The sequence below is a fragment of the Mustela nivalis genome (assembly GCF_964662115.1).
Source record: "Mustela nivalis genome assembly, chromosome: 12".
NCBI lineage: Eukaryota > Metazoa > Chordata > Mammalia > Carnivora > Mustelidae > Mustela > Mustela nivalis.
The window spans coordinates 59,410,111-59,427,867 of NC_139031.1; the positions used below are offsets into that span (position 1 = coordinate 59,410,111).

The 17,757-nt window shown below is 40.1% G+C and overlaps 1 protein-coding gene across 1 annotated transcript in view; it reads right to left on the reverse strand.

Annotated features, from left to right (window-relative positions):
* SCIN (scinderin) overlaps window positions 1-17,757 on the reverse strand; it is a 76,649-nt gene that overhangs the window by 5,676 nt on the left and 53,216 nt on the right. The window contains exons 9-13 of the mRNA XM_082692712.1: window positions 17,216-17,337; window positions 10,936-11,026; window positions 8,496-8,666; window positions 2,052-2,229; window positions 1,652-1,773 (exon numbers count right to left, since the gene is read on the reverse strand). Of these exons, the coding sequence (XP_082548838.1) occupies window positions 1,652-1,773; window positions 2,052-2,229; window positions 8,496-8,666; window positions 10,936-11,026; window positions 17,216-17,337 (684 nt within the window). The remainder of the gene's footprint in view (window positions 1-1,651; window positions 1,774-2,051; window positions 2,230-8,495; window positions 8,667-10,935; window positions 11,027-17,215; window positions 17,338-17,757) is intronic.

The window sequence follows — 17,757 nt, forward strand, 5'->3', positions numbered from 1 at the left end:
CATAATGATTTAAAAAAATAAAACTTTAAATATCATACCATGTCAGGCACTGTTCTAACTCCTTTATATGAAAAATTAATTTAATATTCACACAACTCTCTGAAGTGGGTACTAGGATTATCCCCATTTTACAGGTGAGAATACCACAGCACAGAGAGGGTAAGTAACCAGACTAAGGTCACACAGGTAGTAAGTAATATCACCAAGATTGGTTCCAAAACCTATGCTTTTAACCCACAGGCTCTGCTATCTTATGTGAATCTATAGGTCTAAGGCCTGCTTTTTGATGATGATAACTAGATCAAATACTTCAAATCAAATCAGTCACATTTCTTTTCTTTAAATTGTGAAGGGAATAGTCGGAGTTCCAAATATCAAACAAGAAAATGAGTAGGTGTAAAGGAAAAGTATATTTCCCTTAAATATGTCCATGACAAAACCAAAGACTAACGGATTTTTTTAAACCTGATTGAAAACAAAGCCTAGGCATTATTTTTGTAAAATACATCTTCATTGGAGACAAGCTTGTTATTTATAACAATAATAACAAATAATACTAATAAGAAATTACAGAAATGTTAGTTGAAAAAAGTTGATTAGATGCCATATCAAATCAACAGTCAAAAGAGTAAAGTAACAGATTTTTTTTCTGGCAAGTTTCTAAAATACATGGATTTCCTAGAAAGTCAGTGAGCAACTGTGGTGCCCAACAACCAAATATTTATCACAATTTGAATCTTTAATTTGAACCTTCAAGTTTTAGGTCAAATCTCTTATAATCTTCAAGTTTGGTTTGAACATGAGCATTTTCTTCCTCAAAGCATTTTATTTCTAGCAAGCAATGTAGCTGGGGAATGATTTAGACAATTCATGGGTATGTGTTGAAAAATAAAGTTTGTATTCACCAGGACATGGTGACCAAATCTTTGTATCAAATTTTACATAAGAAAGAAGTCTGTTCTTTAAGCAAAATATTTGCTCAAAAGGCTAGCATGTCAAACAAAGAAAACAGAATTTTTACACTTCAACTGAGATGAGGGGATGCACCCCAGGATATTTTAGAGCCTGATATAAAATCAGTCTTGTACACCAGACACTTTGAAATGTCTGCAATTCAAAGCCTGTGAATGACTATAAAATAAAACCTTCTTGCTGATTTCACTCAATTTGCAGGTGCATATGTAGCTTTCTATGATTCTGCCCAATGATCATAATATTTTCATAATATTTCTAGTCAGTCAACATGGTGAAACTTTTTATTCCCTGGGAAACTGAAGTGTAAAACTGACACAGTTTGATCAGAAACCACCACAGTTTCCCACAGAAAGTGTCAAATTATTAAATTAGTAAATCCAACCATATGCATATTCATAGAGCTACAGCCTCATGCTGACACAGGTGCCAAGTAGTTGATATTTTTAAAAGCGGCTTGATTTATGTAGTACTTTACGGTGTTCCTATGCTTTCAAATCCATTATGTCATGGACTCTTAAAATGAACTTTTGTAGAGCTAAGATGATCACCTGTTTGCAGATAAGCAAGCTAAAACTGAGAATCAGAGCACTGACGTGGCTGAAAAGTGTGAGAGCCCCATGGGAATGCCTCTCCCAATGTTCTTCGGTTCTAACCCCGTGTTTTGCAAGACACTCACGATGAATCGTCCAGTTTTGTTAGAGCAGCCATAAAGCCGAGGTGGATGGTCTTCAGCCTGGGTTTCTAACAGTGGAGAAGTCTGGTAGTGTTTTCTCCCTCCAAGGGAATTCCAAAACTCCTCTGTGAAAAACACAATGAGTTAGCCAATGCACTTCCAGGAGCCCAGAGCCGGTGTTGTCTTTACATTAACAAATGATATTATTTCATCTTGACTTTAATGTTAAGAAGTTACTTAAATATAGCAGGTTCCATCACCCACTTTTACAACTAAGGGAAGGATCTGTAATGCCCTATAACTTTTACAAAAGCCCTGTTTATGAAAAAGTTTTAAAATTAAATGATTAGCAATTATACCAAATACAAGTCCTGGCTAGTGTCCTTGACCCCACAGTACACACCTGGTTCCTCGCCTTCCTGAATCTTTGTGGTTTTGCATTTGAGGACACTTGCCACATACTCTGCTCCTCTCTCCTCCTCTTGGCTGGCACCTTTTCCTATCCAGATGTAGCCATTGTTTTGTCGCAGTTTCAAGACAAAAACATCATTGGAATTCAAAGACTGTGCATCAACATCTACCTAGAGTATAAAGAAAAATAACAGAGGGATTCAGATTCACCACTACTCCCTCAATAAAGATGTCTGAGAAGCTGTGACAGAAACAAACCATCCGTTACCTTCTGTCCTGATTCCAGGGTGGCACTAGGACACCACTCTGGCATTAGTAACAGTAGTAGTACTTTGCTCTGTATCACTTTTATGTTCAACTGCCCACAGACAGCAGCAGAGGGCTCTATGAATAAAGTTGGCCAAACTTAAATGAGAAGGAACAAAGATAATATTTAAAGAAACCATAAGAATAGGCATTGACTGTAAGTGATGTTTGGAAAGTGGGTGTGATAGATACAAATGACACACATAAAGCAAAGATGTTCAGTTTTGGGGGCACGTGGGTGCCTCAGTGGGTTAAGCCTCTGCCTTCAGCATGGGTCATGATCTCAGGGTCCTGAGATTGAGCCCCACATCGGGCTCTCTGCCCAGCAGGGAGCCTGCTTTCCGCCCCCCTCTCTCCCTGCCTCTCTGCCTACTTGTGAGCTCTCTGTCAAACAAATAAAAATCTTAAAAAATAAAGATGTTCAGTTTTTCTCTCCCCTATTTACGAGGTTTTCCAAATAATCAAAGGGACACCGACCCAAAGCAATTTACAGATTTAATGCAATCCTTGTGAAAATACCAACAGTATTTTTCCACAGAGTTAGAACAAACAACCCTAAAATTTGTATAGAACCATGAAAGATGCTGAAGAGCCAAAGCAATCTTGAAAAAGAAAAACAAGACTAGAGGTATCACAATTCCAGACTTCCAAGATACATTACAAAGCTGTAGTGATCAAAACAGTATGGTACTGGCACAAAAAGACACATAGATCAGTGGAACAGAATAGAAAGCCCTGAAATACAGCCACGCTTATATGATCAATTAATCTTTGACCAAGAGGCAAGAATATGCAATGGGAAAAAAGACTATCTGTTCAACACATGGTGTGGGAAAACTGGACAGCTACATGCAAAAGAATGAAACTGGACCACTTCCGGGAGCCTGGGTGACTCAGTTGGTTATGTATCTGCCTTCAGCTCAGGGCATGATCCTGGGGTCCTGCGATCAAATTCTACATCAGGCTCCCTGCTCCATGGGGAGCCTGCTTGTCCCTTTCCCACTCTTTCTCTCTCTTTCTTTGTCTCTCATGAATAAATAAATAAAGTCTCTTTTAAAAAAAGATAAAAAAAAAAAAAAGAAATTGGATCACTTTCCTATACCATACACAAAAAGTAACTCTAGATAGATTAAGGCCCTAAATGTGAGAACTATAAAAATTTTAGAAGAGAGCAGAGGCATTGTTTCTCTGATGTTGGCCATAACAAAGTCTTTCTAGATATATCTCCTGAGGCAAGAGGAGCAAAAGCAAAAATAAACTATTGGCACTACATTAAAACACACACACACACACACACACAAAAACAAAAATCTTCTGCACAGCAAAGGAAACAACCAACAGAACTAAAAGATACCCTACTGAATGGGAGAAAACATCTGCAAGTGACATATCCAATAAAAGGTTAGTATCCAAAATATATAAAGAACTTAAGTAACTCAACACCAAAAGAACAAATAATCCAATCAAAAGCAGGCAGAAGACATGAATAGACATTTCTCCAAAGAAGACATTCGATGGCCAAAAGACACATGAAAAAGATGCTCAACAACGCTCCTCATCAGGGAAATGCAAATCAAAACCACAATGAGGTATCATCTTACACCAGTCAGAATGGCTAAAATCAGAAACACTAATGTTGGTGAGGATGTGGAGAAAAAGGAACCCTGATGCACTGTTGGTGGGAATGGAAACTGGTGCAGCCACTGTGGAAAACAGAATGGAGGTCCCTCAAAAAGTTAAAAATAGAACTATCCCATGATACAGTAATGGTGCTACTGGGTATTTACCAAAAGAATCTGAGAACACAAATTCGAAAGGACACGCACGCCTATGTTTATTGAGCTGTTATTTACAATAGCCAAATTATGGAAGCAGGCCAGGTGTCCACTGATACATGAGTGGATAAAGAAGAAGCAGGATATATAGATTATTCGGCCATAAAAAGCAATGAGATCTTGCCATTTGGAACAACACACGTGGATCTATGGAATATAAGGCTAAGGGAAACAAGCCAGGCAGAGAAAGAAATATAGCAGGTAATTTCACTCATATGTGGAATTTAAGAAAGAAAACAAACAAACAAAGGGAAAAAAGAGAAAGAAACTGAAAAACAGACCCTTAAATATAGAGAACAAACAGGGTTACCAGAGATGTGGTGGGTGGAGGGATGGGTGCACTGAGTAATATATGGAAGTGTTCAATCACTATATTGCACACCTGAAACTAATATAACACTGTACATTAACTATATTGAAATAAAACACACACACACACACACAAAAACCCCACAAAACATAAAAATCATAAAAAATCATAAAATCAAAAAAAAGAAAAAAAATTATAAAATCATAAAAAATCATTAAACAGGGACTGAAATCCAATGTTGGCAAAGAGATAACAATGCAAATTCACTAAAGGGTTCTCCAAGCTCAGATAAATTATAACTCAAATTGTAAAAGGCTATAGTAGATTAGTAACAGCACTGACATGACCTTTCCTTTCAAGCAAGAAGCTGTGGCCACTGTCTGGAATCGGGCCAGGAAAGCACAGCTGTGCTCCCTGTGGCCACAGGGGAATGAGGAGGACCCACATGGGCCCGGACTCTGACCTGAGGAGGAGGCAGAAGGCAGAACATCAGGGCAGGGCAAGCTGGTGCAGTCTCAGGCCTGGGAGTGAGCCCGAGGGCCCCACGATGGGCTTGTGCCTTCATGTCTACGGTCTTGGGATTCTGTGACTCTTGTCAGACTCTGTGAGAGCCTCTGACCACATGGCCATGTGACTATAACAGGATGTGTATGACTTTCGGCACCATCGTGGGACTCAAGGTGATGAAGAAGAACCAGTGAGCACGTCTGAGATGGAACAGCCACGAGAGAGGAAGGAAATACAAGTCTGGTGTTCTGAGAGTATTTCAAGAAGGTGTCAGATGATGGTGTTTGGCCAACTGGGTCGAGGTGCCATCAACTATGCGGACAGCTGAATTTCACCAGGCTCACCAGGACCCTGTTTCCAGAGAGAGCCTTAGAGGAGGAAGGAACAGTTGTTGAAACTTTTATTTTTTATTTATTTATTTTTTTATTAAAGTACAGTTGACACACAGTCTGTTAGAAATGTTAAGGATGTGTTGCAGGGGTTGCTAACATTCAGGGATGTGGGTATCATCCTTTTGAAGGAGGAACAAGGCCTCTTGGACCCATATTTAAAGGAATCTGCCAGATGGGATGACGGAGACTGATAGGAACCCGCACGGCCAGTTTCTCCTCCAAATGTCTCCTTACGGGCACAGAGGGAAGAGCTTGGAGGATAGACAGACAGAGGACAATGACCCACACACAGACTAGTGTGGCTTCGGGGAATTAGTTCCAAAATAGAATATCACAAAGCTTTAGCCTCCCAGGAGATGAAAACAGAAAGCCTTACAATGATTTTGATGAGCACACTTCAGAGAGGCTGGGAACGTGAAGGCCAGTTTGAGAGGTTACAAGCCAACAAAGGAACCAGGTCACAAGCAGCTCACATGCCTCTTAAAGACATGCCTGCGGGAAAGAGACTAGGAAGGCAAGGGTTCTAGACTCTTCCATCTGAAACCAGCTAAGAGTGCCTACAGAGGAAAGCTCAATGGTTACCTTGACAGATTAAAAAAAAAATTAGTCATAATAGAACATATGAGAATCCATGTACAGAATGTTCTAGATGAGGTCAATATACATGATGGCATTTAAATGATAAGACTGAATGAGATCGCCATGGCGAGGGCCAAGACTGAGCCCTAGGGGTTTTGGAGGACGGGCAGAGGAGAAGCAGAAACTGGACTGGTGCAAGAAACCTCTTCAGAAACTTGGAAGAAATACTGGTAAGTGTGGTTGCTTCAGAGGCTGAGTGAAAAAAAAAAATAGTGTTTCAAGAAGCTAGGGAAGGGTGACTGTGGCAAAGGCCAGTGGAAGGTTAAGGAAAGGGGTTAGAAAAGATAACTCCTGTCTCCGTGAAACGCAGGTACTAGGTAAATGCTACGCAGTACACAGTACTGGAAAATGCTAGGAGTGGCTGGAAGGACGCCCGAGGAGAGCGGCTTAACAAAGAGTCTTAACCATGTAAGGACGAGGGAGGGAATGACGCCAATGCTTTTGAGGATCCGTGCTCTCTTAAGGAGGGCAGAGAAAGGATATGGTAGCTGGGAGGGTCGGGGTTAAGAGAAGGGTTTTTAATGGAAAATGGGAGTGTTTTGAAGGCATGCTTGTTATCTGAAGGAAATGATCCAGAAGAGAAGAATACACTGATGACAGGGAAGAGAAAGGTTACTGTCTGCCCTCATGATGCACTGGAGGTGAGGTAAGAGCACGGGACAGAGGGGAACTCCGGGAAAGTCCGCAGGAAGTCAAGAGGACTGGGACAGAAGTTGGGGGTAGTGGTAGGGGTAGGAATTTGGTCTCAGGGCAGGAGTCACATTTTATTTATTTACATAATAAATATGTATTAATTTATTTACCGATATATTACTTTTTACAAACATTACTTTGTAATGCTAACTTATGGGTAAGAGTATATTGATATTAATTTATAAAATTATCATTATTTATATCTAAGGAACTATTATAAAATACTTACAAATTATTAAATATAAATAAATTACATTCACTTCATGAAACAGGCAGGAAGGAGAATATATGTGTACAGACAGGAGCACGCTGGTGACAATGGAGGGGAGTAGATGAGGTGACTCTTGTGTGATTACATTTATGTTCTCTGAGAACTCTGACTCCGTGCTCAGTGGACAGCAGGTGTGTTGGAGGTTTGGAGAGGGAAGACATGAAGGGTGTGTTGGATGGAGACGGTTCAGGGACTTAGGTTTGAGACTGGAAATTGCTAGAATGTGCATCCTAGAGTAAAGGGACCAAACGACAGGAGAGGGTTGTCGGAGATTAGATGTTCGAGGTGCTAAAGTTATAGCAAATTTCAGTACAGGACCACATGAGTGTGAGATAAAAGGGGTCAAGGACAAGTCTGTTTGATGAGAGAAGCCAGAGGGATGGAGTCAGTGAGACAATGGCTGAAGTCACCAAAGAATAAGAGGGGAAGGGCTGGCGGCTCCATGGACGACGGCACAGGATGTTGAGGGAGGGAAGTCTGATAAGAGGGACAAAAGTCAAGGAGGCAAGAGTGGGCCAGGAGGGTACCCTACTCGCCCCCATACCTGGTAAGAGGGCACTGAGGAAAAACAACTTGCCCTTGCGAGGGCTATATGGGAATCTGTGTCCTCAGAGGATGCCACAGAGCAAGAAGGTACAGGGGAGGCTGGTTCAGAGAAGAGATTGCAGGTGGAAGGTATGTCACGGCCCAGCTGGTTTCAAGAGCTCGGCGGAATGCCTTGTGCCAAGGGGAAGGGTTGGCAGGTAGGTCCAGGTGTGGGGATTACAGAATGTGGTGGGCAGTTTAGGGGTGACTGGGGAGATGTGGATTTCAACAGTGATGGAGGTGTCTGGATTATGTAATGTGATGGATGGTCCCAGAGGTCAAAACACTCAGCCATTAGACACCTGGGCCTGCTGGCTGGTCCATGCATGAGGTCTTCTTGTCTTCTGACCTGTGACATGGAGTTTGATTGTTTCCCCAGCTGCAGTCAGAGACAGCTTATTTGGCTGGTTGAGTTATGGCTGCAGACCAATACAGTGAAGCCTGCCTTCCACATTTGTTACACTAGGACAAACAAGGGTTTTCCCTTTTGAATTTCCCCTGTGACCACCCGACCATCACCTGCCATCCATCTTCCTCCAGGCCCTTCTAAAAGATAAAGCTTCAGGCCTTTGACCATTTGATTTGTTACATTCTTAAAATTTTATTTTATTTATTTATTGTTTTTAGTACAATGCAGTTGAAAAGTGTGAGAGGCCTGATATCCAGAGTTCACTTTTTACTTGGTTCTCCTGTTTTTGTTTTGTGGGTTTTGTGTGTGTGTGTGTGTGTGTGTGTGTGTGTGTGTGTTTGTTTTGTTTTGGTTTTGGTGAACAATGGATTAATTATTGAAGTAGAGGGAATCTACTTGCCAATTTTTTGAAGACTAATATTTGTTGATGGCTCAGGTCCACCGGGAAGTCCATAAATAGGGCACGTTTGATTGAAAGCATGGCATTACCTCCATGATTCTGGTGATGGATGCCAGGTTTCTCCGGACTTGAAAGAGGCGTGTAGGGGGAGCAGGTGCCTGACCTCCTTTCTTTGATGTTCCATTCTTGTAAATAATGAGCGGTTTGTCTTTGAACAAACTCAGCAGGTGAGCAGGCTCTTTGCCTTGGGAGACTCGGATCTGGGAGCAGAGAGGATAAAAGAAACCTAAGGAAGGATGCAACGAAGGAAGGTTGTATTTCCACACGTGTTATCTTCTCTTTTGAAAACAAAGCAAACAATAAAAAATAAATAGGAAATTGAGAGCAGGAGGCATGGTGATTAACAGAAAATATAGGTGAATGCTAATGAAGCACGGTTTTCTGGCTGAGTTAAGCGTCTTTGACTCCAGACACAGCACACTGAACTATTTCTTCCAGGGGGAGACAGCACCGTAGGGCACCATGTCCTGCTTCCAGAAAGTCCAAAGCTGTAAGTGTGTTCATGTACATCTCCAAAAGAGAAAAGACAGCAAAGTGCTGATGTACACCATTGTAAAAATTACTCTTTTTTCAAGAGCATCGACACTTGACAGTTGTGTAGTGACACACTTGTTTCAGAAATATTTTGGAACTTGTTCAGAAGGTAAGGAGATGTGCATTTAAATGCTTCCAAAAATAAGACGACACCAAAGCATACTCATTATTTCTACATCTCTGTAACCATGAGATGAAAAGATGATGACAATCTGGCTTCCAAACATCAAATTCTGGCAAAAATAAATAGAATTTGTTTTCTACTTTTTATTCATAAGGATGGTAATAGATTTGCTTGATATAAACACTCTAAAAATATGTAATATAAGGACTTTTCAGGACAAGGAAATTAAAGAAAGTAAATGGTAAATTATTTACTTTCACTTGAGTTTAACACCAAACATTGGATTAGAAATGAGTTTCTTATTTCTTACATAAATTGTTGATGTAATTTCTTACATAAAGAGTTCAACTTTTGTGTTAGCTCTCTATTTTTAAAATTATTTCAATTTTTCAATTATTTTTTAATTATTATTTTATTTAAAATTGAACTGTCTTATGCACCCTGGTGTGTCTTTTTCTAGAAGCCCAAATAAATGCATACACATAGCACTAAAAATAATTAACGTCACAGGCATCTTTCTTTTTCATTTCATTTAAAAAAATTTTTTTGAGTAATTTCTATGCCCAACGTGAAGCTTGAATTCACAACCTCAAGCTTAAGGGTCGCATGACTCATGACTGAGCCAACCAGGGGTCCCCCACAGGGATCTTCCAATTAGTAGGCATTCAAATAAGCAAGTAGCAACTCACAGAAATCTTTTTTAAATCACAGCCCCAAAGTTTAGGATGAGGTTAGCTAGGATTACTTAAAACTGTTGCTGCCTTGGCATTTCCCTTAACATTGAGAAAACCTCAATGTTATGTTTTTCTATGTTGCCAACATAGATAAAAAAGGGGGGGAAATAATTAAGATCCATTTTTCCATTGTTAAATTCAAATAAAAGAGATAAAAGTTAAGTTGAAAATGTTTCGCTATTGTTAACATACCCTACAAAGGAATTTAAAACAGAGGCATGGGGGACTGGAGTTGTTTAAACATTACTGTGAACTACTGCCATCTAGTGATAAAACTAAACATTACCATCTCATTGGGAATTTGGGATGCGACAGACTAACAATGGAAATTCATTCACTGGGTGTATCAAATATTTTATTACAAAATACAGAATTTATAAGTCACAATGTATGTCTTCAAAGTCTTTGAATAATTTGGTAAGGAATACTTTAAACGTTAATCAAATGATACTTATGTCAGTTCTTCACTAGAAATATTTCATTCAAAAGTGAATATAATTGTTCAGGGGAAAGTTCAGTGCATTTAAAGAATTCAGTCATCTTGCTAATTTGTAAAAATATTAAAATGTTAATATGAAACTTCAAATTTTAAGATCTAACTTGCTTTATATATCGACTGTCAAGTACCAAGACAGGAAAAAAACCAGCTAGAAGACCAAATTTGGCGTCCACATCTTAAATTTTATGTACTAAAATATCTGATTTACCTCAATGTTTAATTATTATCTTTTAAGAAGTAATTACACACTTACAAAGATCTGAAAACTGGAAAGTGATCAGCTGGGAGTAATAACTTGGGTAGAACAGTTTTATGTCAAATAACTGTCAATTCCTTTGGTTCCTTTGATCTGTTAACTAGTTTTTTGTTTTTGCTTTTGTTTTTCAATTTTGTTTGCTCCCTCTTTTCCAGAATCTGAGAGAAGTAGTATGGCATGAAAGCAGGAACATTTAAGTTGCAAAATGAAAAAATGTAATATTTAGGAAAGACCAAATTCCCATCCCAACTGGAGAGTTCTTTAAGTAGTCACTGGGCCAGCAAATAACGTGGGTGAGTTGTGGGAGAGAAACTACCCCAACCTGCACAGCCTGTCCTCTGAGGGATCTATCCAACTGAACGGTCAGGAATGCAGATGTTGTCAGCTCATCTCTTGTGGCATCTGCTCCTTGCCTGGAGGAACCAAAGTAAAGAAAATTAGCTTGTATTTAAGGTTTTTTTTTTTTTTAAGATTTTATTTATTTATTTGACAGAGAATGATCACAAGTAGGCAGAGAGGCAGGCAGAGAGAGAGAGAGAGAGAGGGAAGCAGGCTCCCTGCTGAGCAGAGAGCCCGATGCAGGACTTGATCCCAGGACCCTGAGATCATGACCTGAGCCGAAGGCAATGGCTTAACCCACTGAGCCACCCAGGCACCCAGCTTGTATTTAAGTTTTAAGACTTTCTAGTGTAGGCATTTCAGAGATTTAAGTCATTAGGAAAGATCAAGATGAAACCATTTTGACAAGATACAGCCAGAGAAGGTATCGTTTTTCTGAAAGTGCTAACCTTGACTCATGAATTGCCCTGCATATTACCTAGACCTCCACATGATAATTATATTTTTTATCCTCATATTATAGGAAAAGAAACTGAGGCTTATCTCCTTACATAACTTAGCTCAGTAATCAGGTCTGTCTCATTTCAAGTGGAGGCTGCCTATTTTGGGAAATTGTCTCCACAGTAAAAATAATCCATCTGAGTAGAATATGAGCCCCATCTATTAGGCTGGATATTAGAAGCATTCTATCTTTACATCAGCATTTGGTGACCATAGTAACAAATGTCTGGACCCAGAAAAATCAAGGAAAGAATCATCAGAAGTACGTGACGGAGTGGCCCCATTTTGTCATGCTAGCAATTCTTTAAAGGTTTTATGCACAAAACCATAAGAGTGGCTCAGTTACCAGAGACCCAGACAGGGGTCAATAAATCAGTTCGTCCAGTTCATTTGCAATTTCTCTTTCAAAGGTACCTTGTGGCTATAACTCCAACCACTAGCTTAACCTGTACAGCAAACTTTGGGAGATCGGCTTGTTTGATGAGTTTGGGGGGGGAAAGCCGAAGCACTGAGCATGGTTTGTTTCTAGCCAATTATCCCACCTCTGCCTGACTAGGGGTTAGCAGGAAAAATACTAATCCTGGAATCGAATTTCAGAAGCTAACCCTATTAGGGTGTCAGGTTGGCTCAGTCGGTTTTGTGTCCGACTCCTGATTTTGGCTCAAGTCATGATCTGGAAGTCATGAGATTGAACCCCGCATCGCATGGAGCCCTCTGCTCAGCAGGGAGTCTGCTGGAGTCTCTCTCTCTCCCTCTCTCCTGCTGCCCCTCCCCCCAACTCACACACACACACTTGTTCTCTTTTTCTAAAATAAACAAATAAATCTTTTTAAAAAAGGAGTCAACCATATCTTTTCTTCTGAAACCTTAAGAGTGATCTACTTGTCCAATACCCAGAATAGATTAGCACTAACTTTCCACACGTACACATGCCCCAAAACACTGAGTACAAGAAACAAGTTTTGTTGATTTCAGAATATTTCATTGTACCATAACAGAGTCAAATGCTAGAAAAAAGTTCTAAAAAGTTGGGGGGGGGGGGGAGACATGCTCATGTGAGGCACACATTCAAAAGAAAATAAAAAATGTTTTCCCTAATAAAGCTTACTCATAAAAATAGTCTTTTAATGCCAATAGCTTAAATTTAATGCCAATAGCTTAAATTTTTCAGGAGCTTATAATGTTAACAAACACTTCAGCAAGCCTCTGGAAGCACCGAGTAGGGAGTAACATAGCGGGGTCTGTTACCACCTGTCCTTTCTCTGTCACATCTGCAGTTCCCTGCCTAGTTCTCTATTTCCTTTTTTTAATCTGTAGAAAAACATTCAACTGACTATAGACATTATTACCAAACTTTTGTCTCAATTTCCATTTTTTTTTTCCTTGAAGCATTTCATCCAGCAAACCTAGAAACCCTCACCAAACTCCTGCCTTCTGATGCTCTTAATAAATTTTTCACTACTTACCCCCAGCTCCTCTTCCACTTCATGTCAAAGTGACGCTTGCTCCTCTCCACACAGATTCAGACTCATTTGCTTTATGGATCTGCGACCCAGGGGGTCAAACACTCCACCACAACTAAGACATAATAAAGTTGCTCCACTCCAGTTTTGAAAACCTACACTTAGGGGTAGTGGGGGTGAGAGCGGACAACTCTACTTTGACATGATTTTTCCTTTATAAATCTTTGGCACTTGTTACTCATTACAAATAAATGCTGCAGGAAAATAGAATTTACTGCTTTGAGAGATTCATCATTGCCATTGTTCAACGTCTGTTCAATTTCAACTACTTGACATTCCCGAGAAAAGATCACATTTTAGAATACAAGTGGTTTCAGAAATTTTTTAAAAAGCCACAACAATATGTGTATTCAGTAGTTGATTTAATTCTCGTCCTTCATCTTTTACTGTGCCTCAAACTTAACCATTTACATTCCTGCATCAAAATTATCATATAACCTGGGAAGCTGTTTAGTTTGGAAGCTTATATTCAAGAGATCTGCTTATTTTCTAAATGTCTCTACACTGCCTTTACCCAAGCTTTTGAAGTCCTGCAAACCACACAACATTAACAAACTGACATATTTAACATCCATGAAAATAAGACTCTCAAAAGGACCCTCAAATATCTAACGTATCTTCTTGATATCTCAAAAAATGATAAATTCTTATCCTAGGAACCTTGATCACATAAAATTGGAAAGAACAAATTAAATGACCCCTTCTTCCACCCTAGCCCCGTCCTAAAGAGAGTAATTATTAAGAATATGGCATATTCTCACTTTTTCCCCTCTGATTTTTTTATAGTAAGGGCCAAACCTGCCCTCCTCCTGAGTTTCTTATCTCAGTGAATGAAACACTACCCATGTGTGCACGGACCAGAAATCGGGGGCCACCTGTGATTTGGTCATCTTCCCTGTTTCTCATACCCAGTCTTTCTGATACCAATGCCTTAATACCACAAACTCATCTTATCCGCTCCCTCCCTGTTGCTCTAACACTGAGTTCTGGCCACATTATCCCTTGGCTGAATTACTGCAACACATTCCCAGTGGCTTCCCTGCCACCGGCCTTCTCCCATCAGCCCATTCTCAGAGATGTCAACCAAAAATAACTTCTGTAAGAGGAAAGCCAATCATATTGCTCCCTGAGCAAACTCTTTGACTGGTTCCCAATGCCCTGAAAATAAAGTTCATCCTCCCTAGGATGGTTCCAAGGCCATTCACAGGTTGGCTCCTTCTGATTTCTCTGATTTTATCTTTTGCTCCCTAACTTTGCTCCAGCCATAAGTCGTTACTAGTAAATTAGAGCACATGTCCCCTGCGTTGCTTAGTACAACTTCTCTATTTGCTTGCCTGCCTACCTGCTCCTCTGTTCCCAGTTAGATGTCACTTCCAGGAGGCCTACGGGTGGGCTTGGTATCTTGTCTAGAATTCCCCAAAGATTAAGCCTGGTTTTATCTTAAAATCCTTCATACTTCATTGAAATGCCTGTTAATCACCTGCTTCTTTTTAAAGTATCAAATCTTGGGGCTCCCGGGTGGCTGAGTGGGTTAAGCATCTGCCTTTGGCGTAGGTCACGATCTCAGGGTCCTGGGATCGAGCCCTACATTGGGCTCTCTGCTCATCAAGGAGCCTGCTTCCCTTCCTCTCTCTCTGCCTGCCTCTCTGACTACTAGTGATCTCTGACTGTCAAATAAGTAAAATCTTAAAAAAAATAAATAAAGTATCACATCTTGGGACACGAGTCATTTTTTTTTTCACCACAGTATCTTTAGTATCTATCTAGCACAGTGCTTGGCGCATAGAAAGTGCTCGGTGAATACTTTCAAATGAGTTGAGAAAAAGTAACTGCATTTAACATTTATCATCCAATTTAGTCTGTCTTCGTTACAGCCACATAGTTGTTTACGTAGATGGTGAATTATCAATTTTTCAAAATGTGCTCTTGAGCTGCTTGTTTCATCTCTCTTGTCTGAGCTAAGTGCCACAATCAATTAGATTTTTTATATGCAAAAGAGAGCAGAGAGAAAGACCAAGAAACAGAATGCAAAAGAAAAGCTGACTGAGAACAACCGATTTGTCCCTGTAAAGGCCATGCTTTCCAGAAACACTTTTCTGAGCTAATATTTTGGAAGAAAAAATTGCAAAAAAAGGACAGAGCTTACACCAGGGTATAGGGGCGCTCAACTTTAGACTTAAAAAGAGCTGTTTATCAAAGTGTGAAATGCTCCTTCACCAGGTACAACAGTTGGGAATTTGGGTTAAGTTACTTCATCTTAAGTCTCTCCCCTCCCTTTCTGTTTTTCAAAAATAACCTGGTTGTGAGGAAGAAACATAATAATGAAAACACCTAGCACTTTGCTGGCACAAACATGCTGCTCAAAAAAATGGTTGCTATGAAGATGACATCATAAACACAGAGTCAAGTAGCTAAATACATTAATGATTGACAGGATGTGATGGGAACCATTGCCTAAGGTGGTGCAGGGCCTGTTAATCAGGAGAGTGCATGTGGATCATCTGGGATCTTGTTCAATTGCATGTTGTGCTTTAGTGGGCCAAAGGTGGGTCCTGGAATTGTACATTTCTTTTTTTTTTTTTTCCTTAAAGATTTTATTTATTTATTTGACAGACATCACAAGTAGACAGAGAGGTGGACAGATAGAGAAGGAAGCAGGCTCCCCGCTGAGCAGAGAGCCTGATATAGGACTCAATCCCAGGACCCTGAGATCATGACCTGAGCCGAAGGCAGATGCTTAACCCACTGAGCCACCCAGGCAACCCAAATTGTACATTTTTAACCAGCTTCCAGGCAATGCTGATGTTTCTGGTTCCCAGACCATCCTTTGGACACCAAGAGCCTATAGGATAAAGATAATCATCCCATCTCCTGAACTTGGCTGACCTCAAGGCACCGGTCAGGGTAAGTGGTAAGTGGTTACACTGTCCAGATGGAGGTGACTCTCATCCGGCAGGACCCTCACCACAGAGAAACGTCTCCATATCAACAGAGACCCGTGTCCATGTACACTCAGTACGCCCACTGAATGTTGCCATCATCATGTAGGCAAAAGTAGGATCCTGCTTCCCCCCTGTACCTTCCACCCTGATTTCACTTAATAAAAAGTTGGAGAATCTGACACTATAGGATTTGTTGCAGAATCCCCATCCCTTTGGAACAGCCCAGCATGGTATGTATGCTTCACTTACCCGATTGGACATTTCCCACTGATCAGAGCCTTGGCACTAGACTCTAAGTAAACTTAACCTTCAATTAACTCAAATTATTATGGAAAACCACATTAAGAGGTGGGTGTGCTGGCAATTTTTTTTTCTCCTTTATTGCCACAAATTTCATGGGGACCAAGAGTAAAAATGCATCAATTTGAGGTCCCTGGGGTATGAAACAGAGCCATAAATGATATATATCCCCCAGAGGGTTTGCCTCACTGCCACTTTGCAGCTCCAATTACGAAGGACCTCAGTGAATTTTAATAATAAGAACGCATGGTGGTCAGTACTAGCTAGCTGGAGTTAGCTTACACAGAAGGCGAGATATTTAACCGCATATCTACTGAAAGAACACTACATTTGGATACCAAAATCTTGTTCCTACACTAGAAAGGATGATTTTAAAAGAATTTATTTACTTATCTGAGAGAAAGAGTGAAAGCATGCATGAGTGGGAGGAGGAGCAGAGGGAGAGGAAGAAAGAGAATCTCCAGCAGACTCCCTGCTGAGCTAGGAGCCCCACCTAGGGACTTGATCTCACAACCCTGAGATTGAGACTTGAGCTGAAATTAAGAGTCGGAGGCTTAACCAGCTGAGTCACCCAGGGGCCCCTAGAAAGGATGATTTTTTATCTAACCCTTCCTGCTTGTGGAGAAGAGCTACAAATCAGAGTCAAAAATCATATTGAAAGAAAATACCACATGCATGCTATACAAATTTCACTGGGATAACTATAGGATAATTCTACCCCTTGTCCCATGGAATTTTTTTTTTAAAGGTTATTTATTTATTTATTTGACAGACAGAGATCACAAGTAGGCAGAGAGGCAGGCAGAGAGAGGGAGGGGGAAGCAGGCTCCCCACTGAGCAGAGAACCTGGACCCTGGGATCATGACCTTAGCTGAAGGCAGATGCTTTAATCCACTGAGTCACCCAGGTGTCCCATCCTGTGGAATTTGATGAAATGTAAATGGAGTAAAATCTGTCCACCTTGAAACTCGAGATTTTAGGAAAGAGGAGAACTTACCAGGTGTAGATGATCTGTCCTCTGGGATAAGTATAGAGTATAATGTAGCAGTCACCACCATAGAATTCACCATAGGAGTTCTGGTCAATTTCAACCCTACCATTATTTTCTACACGCCATATCTGAAAGGAATGGAATGTCCATAGCAAAATTAAAATTTTCTTGATCTAATAGTACTTCTCAGGAGTTTTGTTTTGTTTTTTTTTTTAGATCTATTATTAAACAACTTTTAAATACTTTTCTAACTAGCTTACAAATTAAAAACAGGAAGAGATTTTTCAGTTTGACAATTGGTTCACTGATTTTTTAAGTGTTTATACATTTATTTTTTGCATCCTCCAGAGTACTTACATCAGTTCTGAGCCTATTAATACATACCTACTGTTCGATTGATTAGTGAAAATAACACAAGACTCTGGTGGAATAAGGAACTAAAATATTCGGCTCAGAAATATATCTTGTAACTTGCATAAAATATTTCATTCATTGGGAGACAACCTGTTTGTTTATTAAACTTTTTTTTCCCCAGCACAGTAAAGCAT